This window comes from Xiphophorus maculatus, chromosome 13 (genome assembly GCF_002775205.1).
Source record: "Xiphophorus maculatus strain JP 163 A chromosome 13, X_maculatus-5.0-male, whole genome shotgun sequence".
Taxonomy (NCBI): domain Eukaryota; kingdom Metazoa; phylum Chordata; class Actinopteri; order Cyprinodontiformes; family Poeciliidae; genus Xiphophorus; species Xiphophorus maculatus.
The window spans coordinates 16,812,836-16,831,462 of record NC_036455.1 but is presented as its reverse complement, the minus strand read 5'-3'; the positions used below and the strand labels follow the sequence as shown (position 1 = coordinate 16,831,462).

Here is an 18,627-nt window from a genome sequence, read left to right as displayed (position 1 = left end):
TATATACACATACACACCCAAAACAGGATGACATTGTCCAGATCTCAAGCTGGCCTCAACCCAGAATCTTGCAGCACCTTTCCCCACATTCCAACAACCATCGTTGTATTTTATGTATAGTTGTGAGAGGGAGGGAAAAATAATACGTGGTTTTATTTGTTCACAAACTGAAATCTGCAATGTGCATTTGCGCCGAGCCGACCTTTAATTTAACAACCATAAATAAAACCCAGTCCACCAGCATGTGATTTAATCTTGGCTTAAACCCACCCAGGCAGCATAGAGTGTTCCGACAACGTCCTCTGAACGTTGCCCTGAACTTTTGGCGAACGTCGACTGCAAAAGTTCGATGAGCGGCAAAATGAGACGCCATTAAAAGTCGGGCGGGACTTTTAAATTTTTTTTTTTTTTTTTTTTAGCAAATTCAAGAAATTTGATCAAAGTTGATGGGACAGTGCTGCAGTTCTTTATTTCTGTTTGTGAACATTTTCAAAAGGGTTTTATTTTTCTCCCCTTTGCAATTAATTAATATTTTGTGTGGGTCTATCACATAAAATACCAATAAAATACACTGGTGTTTGTGGTTATAACATGACAAGATGAAAAAAAGCACAATGGGTATTTACAGTTGGGAAAGTGCACCGTGTCAGACCAAACTTCCAAGCTGGCATCATTTTTTGGCTGCAGTGAACCAACAGGCACCGTAACGTCCAATAATCTGACCTAACAACATTTTATTTATGTAACTCGGCAATGAAAACCAGAAACCTCTCCTCCGAGACAATATCTCTCTTTACCGAGTTGGAAGTAGCAGCAAATCGAATTTTTCGGATGTTAGCGCTTCTTTGGTGGAAAAAGTGGAAAACAGAGCCCAGATGAAAGTTGTGTAATCTGAGATTTACACGGGAAAAGAAACGGTACTTTCCCATCTGTTTGTGATCCCACATTAACTTTACATCCCACCTCCTCTGCTTTTCACTGAAAGCTGGCAGCGGATGGGACGACAGTTCAGCCTCACGCCTTCAGCTTGGTTGTTTGCCGCCTCTGACGTTCACTTGGATAAAACTGTGTCCACTTCGTTTCGTTCACCTGCAAAAAGGCAACAACAGGAAGTGGGATCAGTAGGAACACATTCCAACCAGTAAAGGAAAAGTGTGGATATTTGCTAAAACTCACATCCTACGATGATTTTGTCTTCCACCTCGCTGGCGGCATATTTCTGAAAACAAGTGCTTCAGTAGCAGTCCATTGGGACATTAAATGCACCTGTGGTGTTCAAAGGCTCCTTCATATGGATTTTATAGGTTTTTCAGTATAAAATTCTGTTATTCCTGTAATATCTCTACAGTGACTCGGTGAATCGGCTCAGCAGTGAGCGCTGATCCCCTCTCAGTTTGCTGTATGTTTATCTTACTGTACTGCAATATTATGACGACTTTAATGTCCTGCTGTGCTCTCCATATGGGGTGGAGAAACATATTGGGAAAAAATTGTTTGCTAATGTAACCCGCTTACTTATGACTTAATCTAAATACTGGAAAATAGCAGAGCAAGTGTCTTACAGTGGTTTATGTTTGAACAGTTCCTGTCATAATGATTATTTCCCTTTAAAATGGTTTCTTATATTTCACCTTTAATATGGTTTTTGGGGAAAGTTACATGACAGAACAACAAAAAGAAGCTGCAATATTAAGCTTCAATGTATTTTCATAGTCTTCACGATTTATTAAAGATTCTGAATCTTTAACAAAATTTTGCCCATTTTGCTTCTATTCATACTAACTGGGGAGTGTATGTGACCATACACTTTAAAGTCTTGCACAGATTCTCAACTGAATTTAGGTCTGGACTTTGACTGGGCCATTCGAACAGACACATATGCTTTGATCCAAACCATTCCATGTTACCTTTGGCTGTTCAGAGGCGATGTACTGCCGTACAGTGGCTCGTGAAAGTATTCAACATATTCATTCCACATATTTTATGGCCAGTTAAACACCAGCTCACATGATTAATAGTTGCCCCAGCAACAGATTCTGATAGGAGTTTCTCAGAAACCCTTTATCTGGAGTGGTATTCAATAAATTGGAAACTGCATTTAGATGAGGCTGCTTGTCAGGTTAAAAGTGCCTTTTAACAATAACAACCGTTAAGCAGGTATTAAATATACTTCTCATTAAGCCCACATTTCTCTATTAAAAATGTTTTTATTGGTGTGATGTAATTTCATTTCAAATGTCATGTTTTCATTAGCTGCAAGCAGAAAATCATCATAATTAACAGAAATGAAGGCTTGAAAACACCAGTCTGTGTGTATAATGTGTTTCTCTAAGTGAATACAGCTACTGAAATGAATGAACCTTTCAATAATATTATAATTTACCGAACAGGCCTGTACTGCGATTTTCATACTTAGCCATCTCTCTTTCACAAAGAATGTCATAAAAAAGAAACATACCCAATGGGGAGTGGTTTTTGGGATAGAAATGCCTTTAGGATTTCAGAGGAAAATGGGCAGACTTGTTCAAAACAGTAAAAATGCAGTGATCTCAGCAGAAGATCACACCAGGAACCACTCGTCAGCTAAGAACAGGGGAGTGCAGGCTAGAAATTACACAAACTCACCAAAATTAGGGCGAATTCACACCAGCCATGTTTAGTCCGCTTGCGTAGAAAGTCCGGTTCATTTGGATAGGTGTGTGAATACGCAAAGGAACAAAAGAGCTAAGTCTGGACTGAGTCTGGGTTCGGTTGAAGTGAACTTTGGCACGGTTCAAATACATATTGTAAGCCTCAGGCAGACAGAAGACCGCTCCAAAAGCAGGAAGCCAACTATAGCGCAGTGAATTCTGGGTAAACACAACCAAAACAAACGCATGAGTCTAGTGCTAGCGGGAGAAATGGCTCGTGGTCTTTTGCCACAGACAAAAGTGAAATCCTACAACTGCTGAAATCTGACACTATTCCATCTTTGCTTACATTTCATAAAAACGGAAGTTGCGCTCGGTGTCTTCTTCAGAGGTTTTCCTGTCGCTTCCTTCTGTGGTTCTTGTTGCAGCACCACTACAGGCGAGGAGGGGGGGGATCATGGTTTTTCAAACCACACCAGCTGAAAATGTAATGTCGCAAATTCGTTCCCAATTGAAATGAGTCTGCAGGGCTATCAGGTGTGAACACTCTCATGGACAATAAAAGGAATGTTTCTGGATCTGTATCTACGCTACCTCATAAAGGGTCGGTGTATTTAATAATGTTTCCAGTGAGTGGATAGCCACAAGGTGTGATTAAAAACAAAATCTCAAAGCACTGTCGGTAAAAAGTGAACTGACTTCAAATCAACTCTTTATTTTATTTTTGTTTTTTTTAGTTACTTAATTTATAGTAAACCTGTTATTTTCCTCTGGAGTGAGCACTCACAGGCGTGCGCGCGTGTTGTGTGGAGGCTGTTTTCCTTTTTGGCCTCTATTCCAAGCAGACACCTTGACTTGATCTTGTCAGACTCACTCAGGTTCAGCCAGGACATAAACAAACTGCAGTAATCAGGCATGAAGGTTAAGGGCACCGAGCGCTGATACGCGTGTCTTTATATGGGTCAGCGTGGCAGCGTGGCATCCGCGTCCCTTTATTTCCACCGACTCGCAGGTCTTTAGAAAACAGGGACACCTCACATGCTCTTTCAAGCCCGATGCGAGGCTTATGGCAGACAGGCGGCGGGGGCCGACTCGTCGTCTTCGGTGCCCGTGCCTCGTCTCGTTCTCATTACCAGGCCCGGGATGTCAGAGGGAAAAGTTGGAGAGGAGACGACCCCGGCCTCCTGACAGAGAGCGGAACGAGTGAGAGATGGAAATAATTACCAGCGTCTCCTGTGGAATAGGGCGTAAATTGATACACACTAAATACTGTACCTTAGGGGTCCCTCTCTGTGTCTTTCTCGTCAGACGCACGAGACAAATGAACGCATCCAGCAGGAATTAATTGGATTTGGGAGCAGTCTCCTGCACAATCCACCAGGATGGGCAAACATCCTCCCCTCTTTACCCTCTTCTGCCTCCCTTCCCTTCAGAACGCACACACACGCACACACACACACACATACACACACACACACCTCCTCTTCCTTTATTCCAGTCATGCCTTGCAGAAATGTCTACCACCCCCTCCCACTCATCAACCCATCCACCCCGCCCTGATGGATCAGTCTGTGTCCCTTTACCACACACACACCCACACACCCCCCCACACACCCCCCCACACACCAGTGTACACACACGTATACACGAGTGCCATGCTGCTCCCCAGTGGATTGCAACCTCTCTCTCTCTCTCTTGGATACAGCGTTTCCATGGCAGCCACGTTTTCTGCACGTGCGGAATCAGACGAGAGGACGAGATGGAAGAAAGAGGCCACTCCTATCGATTCACTGGCTGGCTATTGATTGGCAGTCTGCTGCGGCGGCTCGCTTACTAACGGCGAAGCGCTCCCGTGCATTCATATCTCACGCGCGCTTGGCAGAACGTAAACAAATGACATTATATGCGCACGAGTTAAAAAAAAAAAGAAAAGGAAAAAAAAAGGGGGACAATGTATATTTTCTTTCGATGGGCATCTTTTAGCTTTTATAAAGCTTACTGGAGGTATTTCTATTAGTGGGTGAAAAACATTAATAGTGTGAAAAACAGCAAATAGCTAGACAAATATCTAGCTAACTAGCTAGTTAGATAGCTGGCTAGTTACTGGCTAGTTAGATAGCCAGCTAGATATATAGATATTCAGTTGGAAAAATGAACTTGAATGCAGGCCCACAGCACCTCCACCTTACTTACCGGTGCATAAAAGGTGTTTTTGTTTTAATTTATTCTCTATTTCACAACCTTGACTGATGTCACAAGACTAAATATTAATCTCATCTGTCCAAAGCTCACACTTCTAGACAAATGTCCTGGTAGTAGGACAAACATTTTGGTGATATAGTGGAATGGTTGCTATGGAGACTTGGGAATCCCAAGATGCTACTTTTTGAACAAATGGTGTCCCGAGCTAGCCCTTGTTTTAGGGTCCTACAAAACGTGTTTTGCAATGAAAAGAAAACTTTTTCTTTTAGCTTCGTTTAGAAACTAAGAGAAAAATAAACGTGTTTTTTTTCCTACCAAAAGAGACCAAGATAGATTAAAAAACAGTCTGCATATAGAGCTTTTAATGCTAAGCTCAATCCACGGTGGTCCTAACATTATAATGAGCTTATAATGTGATGTGATGTACAGCTTTAGGTTACAACTCCATGTTTTGTTTTGGGGTTTTTGGTCAGAAAATTAGACATAAATAACTTAACACTCAAAATCAATTGAGTGTTCATGCTGTCCCCAGAGGATGACCACCCTGGGCGGAGGGCCATACTGCCCATATCAAAAGTGGCACCTTTTTTCTTTTTACAATTTTCAAATATTCAAGAAACAAAGTTTAAGGAAAACAACTTGAGGGGCATTGCACTTTCAGTTCCAGCTGATTTTATTTCCTTCTCGGAAGAAAAGAAAAATTTTAAAAAAAGACAATCTGTACAGAGGTCTGAGAGGCAGTGATTGACCCAAATGTTGGCTGGTTTTTGAGCAAAAGACATCAAACGATCTTGGCTGAAGTGGACAAAACATGATCAAACACAACATATTGCACAAATGGGAAAGAAAAAGAAAAAAAAAGGACAATAGAATTTTTTTTCCTTTCATTTTTTTTTCTTTTTTTCTTTTTTTTTTTAAAGGAAACTCCTGGACCACAATCATCTTCCACCAAAGATGGCCGTCCTAGTGCCTGTCGTTGATCATGATACATAAAAACACACAATCTTTGCTTATAGTACAGTCAGTTTACATAAATATCTTCATGTTATTCTTTTAAAAATCTTAAACACAACAGCTATAGCTACATATACCTGAATCTGAAATACAAATGCTATTTGCCATGCCATAATATAAAAAAAAACAAACAAACAAAAAAAAATAAACAAATAGCCTGCTATACGTAGCCAACAGGTACAGAAAAAGGTTAAATACTATTTTTTGATGCAATTTGCGCAATAACAGATGAAGCACTTCAAAAACATTTCCTCCTCCCTCCAAAGTCTAGGCAAAATTGGAATGAGTCCAGTGGTTCAAATAAAACTTATCTCCAAATATATATATATAAAAAAAACAAACCAAGCACACAGAGGTATTAGCTCTATCCAAACAGTGACTCTTTATCTGGGATCTTTCACTTTGAGACTTCAGGTTTGAGTGTGTTTTGAGTACGCGTGGACTGGAAAACACAGTCAGGAGGAGCCTCGGCGGCGCTTTGTTTACTCGGCTGGTGTAGCTGGAGTCACTGTGCCATTTAAGAAGCATGTGGGTAAATACTGTAAACACTGTGTGAGGTCAGATTGTGCCCCCTCTGCACGTCCAAACCACCAATGTAGATGCAAACGACAATGCTGCAGGGCTGCCCCCCCCTTTTATAGATTTTGTACAAAAATACAAGTAGAAAATCATGACACACTCAAAAATCTCTTTGAAAGTGAGAGGAGTCGGACACTGTTTTTTGTGTGTGTGTGTGTTTGTGTGTGGGTTTTTTTTGTTAAATAAGATACACTTCTTAGCCCTTCCGCCGCTGGATATACAGACAGGTGTGTGTGTGTGTGTGCACAAACACAAACGAGACCTGTACGAGAACAATACTTCTATGTATAAAAAAGTTTGGCCAGTATAAATACATCAATATATATAGTAATATATGTACGGAGCCGGGCTAAGGCATGAGCGGTATGTGGGTTGCTTGGTGCCCCCTGCTGGCCGGGGGTCCCCCCAAAAAAATACCACTATGTTATGAAATTTTAAAGGACAGCTTAAAAAATGTGCTTGTTGTAAAGGCAATACAAACATGACATCGATTTATGGTTTGTTGGAAATTTTTGGGACTTCTTTTTACTCTTTGCCCAGCTCTTATAAACAAATATGTGACATTTTATATTAAAATTAAATTACTTAATGAGTTTTCTACAACAGGTAAGACCCAGTGTTTATAAAACAAAAGAACAGAACTGTGTCTTTAAAAAACTCTTTGTTAAAACCAGTTTGAGAACAAATGCTGAGGGAAAAAAAAAGCATCAAGCATGGAAAATATGAAAGAGACCTGCTGTTGTAGTTGGTGGGCACATGACCTCAACAGGAAGCGAGCCCCCTATTAAATTCTGCCCGGGGCCCAATATAACCTTGGACCGGCTCTGTACATATTTGGAAAGAATATCTGACACAAGAACTACAAAGTTGAAGAACTAGGCAGAGAGAAAGCGCAGAACATTGGTCCTGAATTGTGCACTGAGTGTTTTTTTTGTTTGTTTTTTTTTTACGTTTCTGAAGTTTAAAGTCAGTCTTTGTTTTAAATCCTGCCGTTGAGAGAGAAGCTGGTGATAGTGAATTGTGTCCTATGCGCCCACAAAATGCGTAGTTGCGCAGCAAAGACAAACATTTTTTTGTCTCGTTTCACGCATTAAATAAGAAAATTCCTCCTCTTCCTGGAGAGCATGCGTGTTCACACTACAAATATTGAGTTTTGAGGAGAAGAAAAATGTCCAGAACGTGATGGTCAGTGTGGATTGGCTATATCTTAGAAAACACAACCAAACACAAGAGCTCTCCAAGTGTTCCAAAAAAAGAAAAAGAAAACGAAAGAAAAGAAAATTTCTTACGGTGACTCAAAAAGTTCAGTCTCAGTCCTCATCCTGCATGGAACGAGTTAAACATCTGCAGCTCCTCTGCTTACATTCACTCCTCCTCAATAGGGAGGGCCAAAAGTGCCACAATCCAATAAATAAATACATTTTCTAAATAAATATTATATACATGATAATTTTAAGAATGCCATGATAAATACATTAAATAATTAACATAAATATCTTTAAAGATGAATGTGACAACAAATCATTAAATGCACCCATAATTAAAAGCTCTCAATAATTAAAACTTAAATACATGGTTTTTAAATGTTACACGTTTATGGCACTGCAATAATTTAAACTGTGACTATAACTCGCCAGCTGAAATTTGATTGTTTACCTTGCACAACAGCTCAACTGCCGACCAATCATTTTGCCTGAAGCAGTGTTAGCCCCGCCTACTGACTGTTGGGCGAGGCTGACACATAAAGGTAAATTCTCCATCTACTACAGCACAGGATTGTGAAATGATTACAAACACCTGAACTATATGTGGTTTTAGAAAACCGATTTTAATCCTTTGATACATTTAATCACATTTAAATGATTTTACTGAAACAACTTAATATGTCACAGATGCACTTACCTACTTATTTAACGTATCTATTTTTACTGTTTAAAATGATCACGTATATAGATTTTTATTTACCAACTTCCTTATGTATTGAATTGTGGCACGTTTGACATTCCATACCTCCTCCTCTCCAAATGCAAACTAAGCATTTCCTCCAGTCAAGCGCCACTGAGCGCTGTCCAAGTCTGAGCGCCGCATACCTGGGCTTCACCGCGCACGCAGGCCACCTCTTTTTCTTTCCTTTATTCACTCTTATTTATTCAAAAGTGGAAAAAATGGCGGAAATCTTCTTATCTTGTCTTGTAGAGGGATAGAAGAGTTCATACGTGGGAGGGAAGAGGGGGGCTGATTCAGTAGGTGAACACCAGGTTGGAGATGGTGGACTCCAGCCACTCTCCCGAGATCATCTCGGTGACCTCCGGAGTGCAGTAGTCGGAGAAGTCGAAGTGGGATCCCGCCCCGCACTCCCCGAAGCCCCAGTCCAAGTCCCGGTCCAGCTCCGCGTCGGAGAAGCCCATCCCGCCCAGAGAGGTGCTCTCGAAGCCGGGGCTTGGGTTCAGGTCGAGCCGCTCGTCTTCGAACTCCTCGTCCGACGACGCGGAGGAGACGGAGGAGGACGAGTGCGAGGCGGACGGCGTCGGGGAGGAGGCGCGTGCGTACCTGAGGCGCGCGGTGGAGCCGGGGCTGTGCTCCTCGTACAGGCTGAGCGGGTCGCTGGACTCCGCCGAGCTGCTCAGGGTGGGACTGGCCGGGACGCCCACGGAGGGAGGCCCGCTCTCCATGCTGCCCGTCCCGCCGAACACGTGGGAGCGCCTCGCCTCCCCCGAACCCGAGCGCTTCTCCGGGATCTGCCTGGCCCCGGACGCCGACCTGGATTTAAACGCCGCGGAGGCGTACTCTTGCACCGCAGCGCTCTTGCTGCTCCCCTGTTTCAGCGTCCTGCTCGCGGATTTGGACGCGGGGCTCCTCTTACCACCGCCGCCGGCTTTGGCGCCGCGCTCCCCGCTCTTCTCCCCGCGATCCGCCTGCTTGCCCGCCGCGCTCCCGGACTTGACCTTCTTCCTGGGTCTGTACTTGTAGTCCGGGTAGTCGGCCATGTGTTTCAGCCGCAGCCTCTCCGCCTCGCGGATGAACGGGATCTTGTCCGTGTCCTTCAGCAGCTTCCAGCGCTTCCCAAGCCGCTTGGAGATCTCGGCGTTGTGCATGTCCGGAGACTGCTCCATGATCTTCCTCCTCTCGATCTGCGACCACACCATGAACGCGTTCATGGGTCTCTTGATGTGGCCGGTCGGAGTTTTGCACCACGCCAGGTCGCTGCGCTCCCGGGAGGAGGGGGAGCCCTCCGGGGCCGGAGAAGCGTCCATCTCCAGGTCCATGTCTCCCGTGTCCGTGGAGTCCCCGCCGGGGGAGTGAGCGTGGGTGCTCTCTGTGTGGCTCATGTGCTGCACCATTTCCTCCTCCAGTCTGGAAGCGCTCAGTCAGTGACAAAGTTTATGCGCCAAGAAGAGAAGTGGGGGGGAAATCTCCTCAGCTATGAGTTGGAAGCAAATCTTAAGAAATAAAAGTTCATCCAAGTTTCTTCTGTCTTTCTTTTGAGTTCGCTCCGTTTTGCCTGAAGAGACTTCCGAGTGTCGGAACTTTTGCCGGCGCGCCTCCCGGATCAGCTCTCAACTGCCCGTGCGGCTGAAAATTCTCCCTGCGAGGCTCAACAGTCGCCGTTGCGAGTCTCCTATGTGAGCCCGGCTGTCTACAGCGCAGCTTGTCTGTGCGGTTGAGGAACCATGTGGTTGAATGGAGCAGCTGCGCTTTCTCATAGTCTCCCTGTTTCCCGTGCGCACTGTGATATTACTGTAAACACAACAACGCCGACCTCATCGTTTTATACCCTCCTTTCGAGGCGCGGGAGCCAATCGGCGCCTGTCTCCATCCTGGTTTTTCACTCAAACCACTCCCACTCGACTCCCATTGGCTGAATAATAATAATAAAAAATAAAAAAAAACCCCGGCTAATAATAATAATAATGTGCAATGAGGATCCGTGTGTCTGACCTCATTCCTGTCAGACTCCACTGGAAGAATAGAACCAAGTCAGACTGTGAGCGTCTCGATCTATATGTTCCTGTTCTCTAGAGGAACACTGTACAGAGGAAAACAGCAGCAACAACAAAAACACAGGCTGTTAGAAACATGTCAGAGAAATGAATGTGTTTTCATTTAGAAACTTTATTAAAATGCACTGATTGAGCAGTGGCAGCTATGTTCAAACAGATGTTCAGCTGATGGGTCAGTGGTTGTGTGTTGACCTTTTGGTTCCGACTCCAGCAAGAGTTTATTGAGGCAGCAGCTCAGGGCGGTGAAGTTTGAAGGGGCGACGATAAATAGTTTGAAAATATATGTATTTTAATGAATGTAGGAACCTAAAATCTATAAGCGGGCTCTAGATTTTATTCAAGTCAGATGTAATAACGTAATTTTTGTGCATTTCTTTAACATCAAGGTCTGGTATAGTTATTTAGGCCCTGGCCATACCTCAGGGGTCCAACAAATTAACTTCTCTTCTGCCTTTGCTGTACCATCCCAACGAATAGCAGCGGCTACTAGTTAGCCACCAATTAAGAACCATTATGGAGTTGCCCTCTACTTTTTACAGAAATTTTACTCAAATAAGTCAGTGATGTTCTATTATACTTCACACTAACATATATTGGACATAGGGAACGTTGATGCAAAGTAATCAACATGCGTTTTAAATTTTTCGATCCAGAATCATCTTTCCCATTTGCCTTCGGAACCTACAAGCTCCCACTGATCCGTATCCGATGCGCCTGATTAACACGGACCCACCGCTATCAAAGGGAGGAAGGAACTCTTAAGGGTTTGCAAGAAAAACACTTTCATCATTTGTAATTTGTGTTAACAGAGTCAAGTTTTATTGGTAGCTTAGTAATTTCTGCTGCTTTTCTCTGAGCTGTATCGTTACTACGGCTGTTTGTAAGCTAAAAGTCATGTTAGCTAACTCGACTGTAAGCTAACAGTCACGTAACCTTACAATTGTTTCTCTTCCCCAACTTTCCCTAAGTACTTATAATGGTAATGGGCTTATCTGGAAGTGGGGCCCCAGACGATGATCCCTAGTTGGGGCCTCTAATGGCTCTAAGGAGAAACAGCCACCTCTCTGCTGTGTCCTGTTTGGGAGTAGAATCAAGATTATCTTCATATTTTCTTTCATGAAGTAACCGGATTTGACCTCCATCTTAAAGACAGGCAAAAGACAAAACACTTTTTTTTTATTAAGATATAAAACATTACTGAAATAATAACAAACCTTTAAGAATCCATTCTAACCAGGTGCATGTGGAACCTTTTCCCTGACAGCAGCAGCTCAGATGTGAAGATCCTTGGCTACAACTCCCTCGGGGTGCTGGTCTGACATTAGCATTAGCGCTGCCGCTAACTAGTCAAACCTGGATTCACATTCCTGTCCGACACGGAGGAGTTCTCAGATACAACTCTTGGGACAGCTTTTAGGTTTAACTGAGTTCATATAGTCATATATAACCCTCATGACCTCCTTTACAGCTCACAACGAAAAACACAACAATATCTTCAGTGACTTTCTTCAACAACAAAGAAAAGTGTTTTGGCAGGACCATAATAATACATTTTAACCTGTAAAAAAAAAGTTTTTAGGCAGAAATGCTTGATTAAAATGAAAGAATTGTTATTCTTAATACATCTTATGCACCAATATCCCTTATATATATATATATATATATATATATATATATATATATATATATATATATATATATATATATATATATATATATATATATATATCTAACATCCTTGTCCTCCTCTATACTTGGAACCACATTAGCTTCATGTGGATGAAGGCCGGCCAGCTAAAATTAGATTGTGTGTCATGCGTGGTGGCCGAGAAAATGCTGAGAAAACACAAAGGAGGAGGCCACAACATGTTGCGTCAGTCAGGCTTGCCGTAGTATTTCAGTACGGGGCGAGCCCACCCAAACGTCGAGCCGCCCGTTGTGTTATTTGACAAACTGTTACGACACCGCCGCGCGCAGTGACATCACAGATGGCAGCTTAGGCGGGGCTTTAGAGGGATAGAGTGGCTGTGGGTTGCTTTTATTTACTCTCTACATGTCGGTACATTGTGGTGAACCAGATATATGGAAAGTAATTATTACATTTAATCTTAAAAAAAAAACAAACAAAAAAAACCTTCAATCCTGCTGCAGCTTCCAGCCCATCTCTTTATGTTAACATGCCAGTGTCATGTGAGATCATATTACAGCCTGAGTCGCTAGATGTCAGGCTAGAGCCAAATGGAGCAGGCATTAACTGTGTCTGTGTGTGTGGGTGTGTGTGCGTGTGCGCGTGCGTGTGATTATGTGCCAACATGTCCGTCTTGTGATCGGCTGCTTCTCTGCAAGTCTTGCTCTGATTCTGCAACATCACTGACTGCCAGAGTTTCCGAGGTTTACAACACCCGCCTGGTAGTCGGTGAAAACTACAATGAATGCGCAAAAAAAGAGACACAAAAGAACTCTTAAAAAATGCACAATCAACCCTGTGATCACATAAATCAAACACAGTATTAATAATGAACTTCTTCCCCCCTGCTATATATCTGTGGCTTGCCCCAATTACAAGCATGCACCTGCTCCTGGATTAGCTTGTTATCTCTATTAGTCTTCTTCAGACAGGCGCGCGCATGGCGGCGTGCCTGCGCGAGGGTTTGTTTAAACAGGTGTACTGGGTGTACCTGTAATCTTATCTGATGTGTGAGAAGCAGCTGTCAGGTAGCTTTCCACCAGCAGACGCACTGCTGGTGCTGCTGCGGAGCCCCGGCTCCCTGCGGCCCTCGTTGGGCCTGAGCCGCGTGTTTACCTCAAACTACGCCTGCCTCCCTCCTTTGTCTCGGCTCTGTTGATGCCTAAAGGGACGGTGTCACTACGATGGGAGGCCGGCGTGAACAGAGCGGACCAGCAGGAAGTGGGGAGCTGAAGAGGTGACGGCGATATGGGGCACTTCCATTTTCAAATTGCATTGCGACTGTGGCAAATTTGGAAATCGGTACATTCAAAGCGGAATTGTGGATTTTCTTTAAGTGACGGTCTGTCATAAACATAAGAAGTTATCTATCTTACACCCTTGGTGTCTGCATTTATAATAAATCCAGATTATTTGGTCTCTAGGGCTAAAGACAATTATTAGTCCAAGGCGGCCATGAACCGAGTGAACTTTTTTAATGAACAGCACGCAGAGGCGTGCTGTTCATTAAAAAACACACAAACAACTGATAACCATTTACATGGTAAATAGAGGTAGGAGGCATTGCATCACCAAGTATCTTCCTGTCTGAAACAAGTTCTAAGTGCGAAACATTTAAATTGTTCCGCACAGAGTACAGCTCTGACACCAGACATCCATCAGAGATTTACTTGGACAGGAAATGCTTTGCATGTTCAGTTTTTAGTAAATGTTTCACACAGGAAGGTATTTTGCGAAGCACCACCTCCAACATGAATTTCCAGTGTAAATATTAGGCGTCGGTTTAAATAACCCAATTCAACGGTGATGATGGGAGGCAGAAAGTTTGCTTAATCTGCTGTTACTTTAAAAGAAGCTGTGCGTCACTTTGGTGTTGCACTTCCTGGTCAGTCTTCAGAACTAACTAATCTGGATTTATTTAAACAAATGACTGCATGTTGTTTATTCCTTTTTAAGATAACTTTCCTTAAAACTCTCCAAACATTGTTAACTCTACTCTACAATTTCTATGCATGTGAAAAGAAAGGAATCATTTGCTGGTTTAAGATGTTTAATATGCAGCGTTTTTTTTTTTTTTAAATAAAACAAATATGAATGCCTAATATGTGATTGACCCTCAAGAAACCTGACTGTTTAATGAGAAAGCAGCATGTGCCTCTTCACAAGGGGAGTAGTGGGGGCCGTAGTTTATTATAAGTCGGGTCTTTACAATCGTGCTGGGAGCAGAGAGAAACCCCCCCCCCCAGAAACGGGCGAGGGAGTCATCCCAGCGTGTCGTAAAACACGAGTTATGAGATTAGGAGTCCGGAGAGTGAGGGAGAAAAAGAGTCCGTGTGTCGGTGAACGGAGGTTCCCGTCACCATGGACTCGCCCTTCTTCAACCGCCTCGAGAGTGACGCGCCGCTCTGACCCGGCCGCTCGTTGTCCCGAGGGGTTGCGCACAACGAGGCCCTTTGTGCCTCTCGTGTGCGCCGGGCCTTAACTGACTTGGAGCGCTTCCAAGAGTTTGAAAACCAATGTGGGAAGTTCCCTACACCCTGCAGTTAAACAGAAAAACTGACGACTAAGCAATGATTTGCATACACATACACACACACACACACACACACACACACAGACACACTCATGCGCATGCACACTTTTATCGCCGTGCCTGTGACTCATCCGCAGGCAGTCTGTCCCCTCTGTGTTTTGTGTGAATGTGGCAGACAGTACAGGTGGCCATCTCTCCATGTCACCCACCTACTGCTGTCCCAGCCCTTATACAACAGCACCAGTAATTGGAGCTATTTTTAAGCCGCAAACGAGACATACAGTAATACTTCCCCATGCTTCTCTTATCACAAAAAAAGGGGATCAAGACATTAGGGAACTGACTTTCTTCCTTCTTTAGCAACTTTTCCAAATAAAAGTAACCCTAAACTTCAATATGATCTACTATTCCACAAATGTTTTCAGTTTAGTCCCGTTGAAGGAACTTTTAAAACTTTGTTTTGCTTTAGTTTTGCCATTTCTCTCACTCCAAAGAGTTTGAACACAGTTTTCAGCTTTCTTCAGTCTTTTCCTTCCTCTTTCTAGGACTCGGTCCTTTCTTCTCCTCCTGAAACAAAAGAGAAACATTGCGATAAGACACACAGAGAAACAAATCAAATCAACACATCTGAGGTAAACTGAAAGATGACGGGCAGCGAGCGGCGAAAGAAAGGGTACAAATGATGAACCGCAAAGAGTTTCGTCGGAGAAGTCCTCGCTCGTATTCCGCAAGAACTCGGAACAGAAAATGGGGACGACAGCGTCGCGTGGAGTCCGATACGGGCAAGAGGATGAGGTGTGGTCATCCTCTTGCCCCAGGAATTCCTCCCCATACCACCACCCCCCACCCCAAAATTGAATTCCAACAGATTCTGACGCAGCAGGTCACACGGTTGCCATGTCACGCCGAAGCACACGAACGCCTAAAAACACAAAGTTGCGGGGCTGTTGCACACCGTCACTGAAGTACAGGAGTACCACCGCAGGACCCTGAGATGCTGCAGAGACAAATCAAGAGCACAGACAGACACACACACTCCAGTCAGACAGCCTCGCAGCAGCTGCACTCTGAAACATTGTTCAGTTTTTTTTTCTTCTTTTTACGGGCATTGTCTAAAAGCCAGAGAAGGGAGACGACGGAGCAGGGACTGGAAGCGCAAAGTCTTTACGTTGTACGGAGGACGCCGGAGGAGACATTGGACGTTCAGCCTTTTTTGGGGGGGCACGGGACATCTGCCGAATGGGGACACCGTATGGAGAGACACGGCGAAGGACGTATATCGTATGAGACGAAAGAGCGAACGCCACACTTCTCTTCGTCCTGGAGTTTGGGATTTTGGTCGCCGGGTTTTGTCTTTCTTTGCAAAAAAAAAAAAAGCACACAAAAAAAAAAACGGCGACGGCTGCAACCGTACAGAATCTGGGGGAGAAGCATAATGGATTCGTGACGATTAGGTTAGATTCTGAATGTGGATGGAAGGCGGTAGGAGAGCAGTGCATTGAAGGTGTGTGTGTTGGAAGAAGAGGGGGTACGATGGAATCACATGAAGGTTTTACCAGAAAACCTCTCGCAGCGACGACTTTAATGCCGATCTCCTCTTAACCTGCTCCGTCTCTACCGTCACTCTGCCTCTCCATCTCATTCATTTGCATCTGCAGCACACATGCAAATAACATATACTGGCTAAGCTTCTCAAAAGTAAACATACAACCCTCCCCTGACACCCCCTTCGCCCTTGTGGATGGCGCATCCTCCTGCAGGGCACGTCGGGTCAGTCGGCGCCGGTTCTTGTCCTCCGGTAGCCTGGAGAAAGTCGTCCGCGGCGAGGGCGCGAAGGCGGAGATGGCTCTGATGCTCTCTGCGGCTCCAGACAGGCTCCAGACGCACTGACCTACATCCGCCTCAGTCAGACGGAGAGAGACGGAGAGATGGAGAGAGAGAGAGAGACTGAGAAAGGAGGAGAGAGATGAGGTGGTGGGTTGGGGAGGGAGGCAGGAGAGGATGGGTGGGAATGATGAGGAGATGGCTGAGCAGGCAAACTGGTTGGGAGGCTTGGTTGCACATTTATTGAACCGACAAAAAAAAAAGGAAGGCAGTATCTGAGGAGGAGGAAGAGGATTAAATAGAAATTTTTTTTATAACCGATTCTCTTTTTTTTGATCGCATTTCGTCCTCACCTTTTTTTTCTTTTTTTTTTTGCTAATCTGTATCCTCGCCTCACTTCTACCCTCTGCTCCTGGCTCATCCTGCCTTCGTCTGTCAGTTCGGTTTGATTTCCATCATGCGCCATCCGAAACGTCTCTCACTGTGGGAGGATTAGTTCGTCTCTGGCTGCCTGCTTATCAGTCTGCTCTGGCTTTCGGCTATGTGGGGGGGGGGGATGAGATGAGGCGGAGGAGTAGCAGGAGAGGGAGGAGAGAAGGTGTGTGTTTGTGGAGGAAAGGTTTCGGCGTGTCTCGCGGCGCAGTTGTGTCTGCGGACGCGCTGTGCTGCAGTCTTCTACCACAGTTTAGGGTTCCTACCAAAGCATAGGCTTTGCTGCTTGCAATGTCCTTGATTGCATTGGCCAACTGCTTTCCTCGTGCTCCCAAAAGCCTGCGCCGGATCATTTCTCCCAAGTGCCTGAATTGACACTTAACACGGATCAATACTAATAGAGAAACAAATACATCAGGCTAATGTTCCCGTGGCTCCTCGGAGACCTTGTGCGGTATCGGAACACTGTCTCTAAAGAAACATGATGTATTCGTCCTGAGGTGAACATGTATTGCTTCTGTGAGGGTTGGAGAACAAAGACACTACATCACAAGCTACAAAACAGCCCAGCAGGGTCTGTCTGTCTTTTTAATGCCACTGACTCAATAAGACGCCGTCTGAAGACGTTCTGGGCATTTAAAGCACTGGTCTAGATTGTCTTCTGAAACTTTCTGTTCCTTATAGCAGGTTTCCAGTTCATCTACTATAAAGACTAAGTCCACTCATGCATAGTAGGAAAATGGGTTTCTTTCAGACAGATTTAATCTGTCAGAAATGTATGGAATTGAATTTAAATTTGTATGATTACGCTAGATTGATCTAATTATGTACTTGCCTTCCACTTTATGAGGTACACCTTGTTATTCTTGGGTCTGTCCCCCTGGAATTGCGTTGCCTTCCTACACAAGTTCAGATGGTTCTCATCCTTGGCCAAGAGGAAGTTTTTGCCACTCTCCAAACTTGGTGAGCCTGCATTGTCTCAGTTCCTTGTTCTCAGTGGACAGGACTGTGACCTGGTCGGATCTCCTGCTGGTTTAGTCCATCTCCTTCAAGGACAAACGGTTGTAGTAATTAGTTATTTGAACTACCATTGTATTCACTGTCTTGTTACTCTTTTTACTTTTCTCTTTTAGCGGCAACAATGCCAAAGTCACTTAAATCTCCTTCCCCTATCTTTCTGATCCTCAATGTGTACCGGCAAAAATGGACGGTGAGAGCGTATTTCTGAATATGAATCTGAACTTTATTACCTTGTAAATTGCTTTGCTGCGACAATTGTCGTAAATTGCTTTTACTTGAATAAACTGAAAGAAACTAAACGGCTAACCCTTTTTCTTTTCAGAATTCACCAATATTAATGAAGCATAACAGACACAGTGGGAAGCTTGTTGAGATACCTTGAGTTTTCTGTGTTTCATTTTGATAATGGCACAGGACTACAATTGAGTTACAGATATTTGGACTAAGCTAAGCTAAGTTAGCCACTCTGAAATTCAGCACACAGATTGTCTAAGATCATGAAACCCCCAAGGTTTCAAAATATTTTAACACAGAAAATCCAGTTTAATAGTTAGGACGTTTTGTTTCCAAATTCTATCATTTTATTCTATAATTTAATTCTATAATTTTATTGATTTTAGTACCTCGTGCTCCACATAAATCAGGGGTGTCCAAACTTTTTGCAATGAGGGCCAGATTTGATAAAGTGAAGATGCCCGGGGGCCA

At 43.9% G+C, this 18,627-nt stretch overlaps 1 protein-coding gene across 1 annotated transcript; it reads right to left on the bottom strand.

Moving 5' to 3' along the window:
* Positions 1 to 5,484: 5,484 nt before the first annotated feature.
* LOC102221674 (transcription factor SOX-4-like) lies at positions 5,485 to 10,265 on the bottom strand. The gene has a single exon (XM_005809102.2). The coding sequence runs from the start codon at positions 9,764 to 9,766 to the stop codon at positions 8,666 to 8,668; it is 1,101 nt and encodes a 366-aa protein (XP_005809159.1). The 5' UTR covers positions 9,767 to 10,265; the 3' UTR covers positions 5,485 to 8,665.
* Between the last annotated feature and the right edge of the window lie 8,362 nt (positions 10,266 to 18,627).

What these genes read in the sequence shown, in the direction of transcription:
- LOC102221674 (XM_005809102.2), bottom strand. Translation starts at nt 9,766, where the DNA reads ATGGTGCAGCACATGAGCCACACAGAGAGCACCCACGCTCACTCCCCC.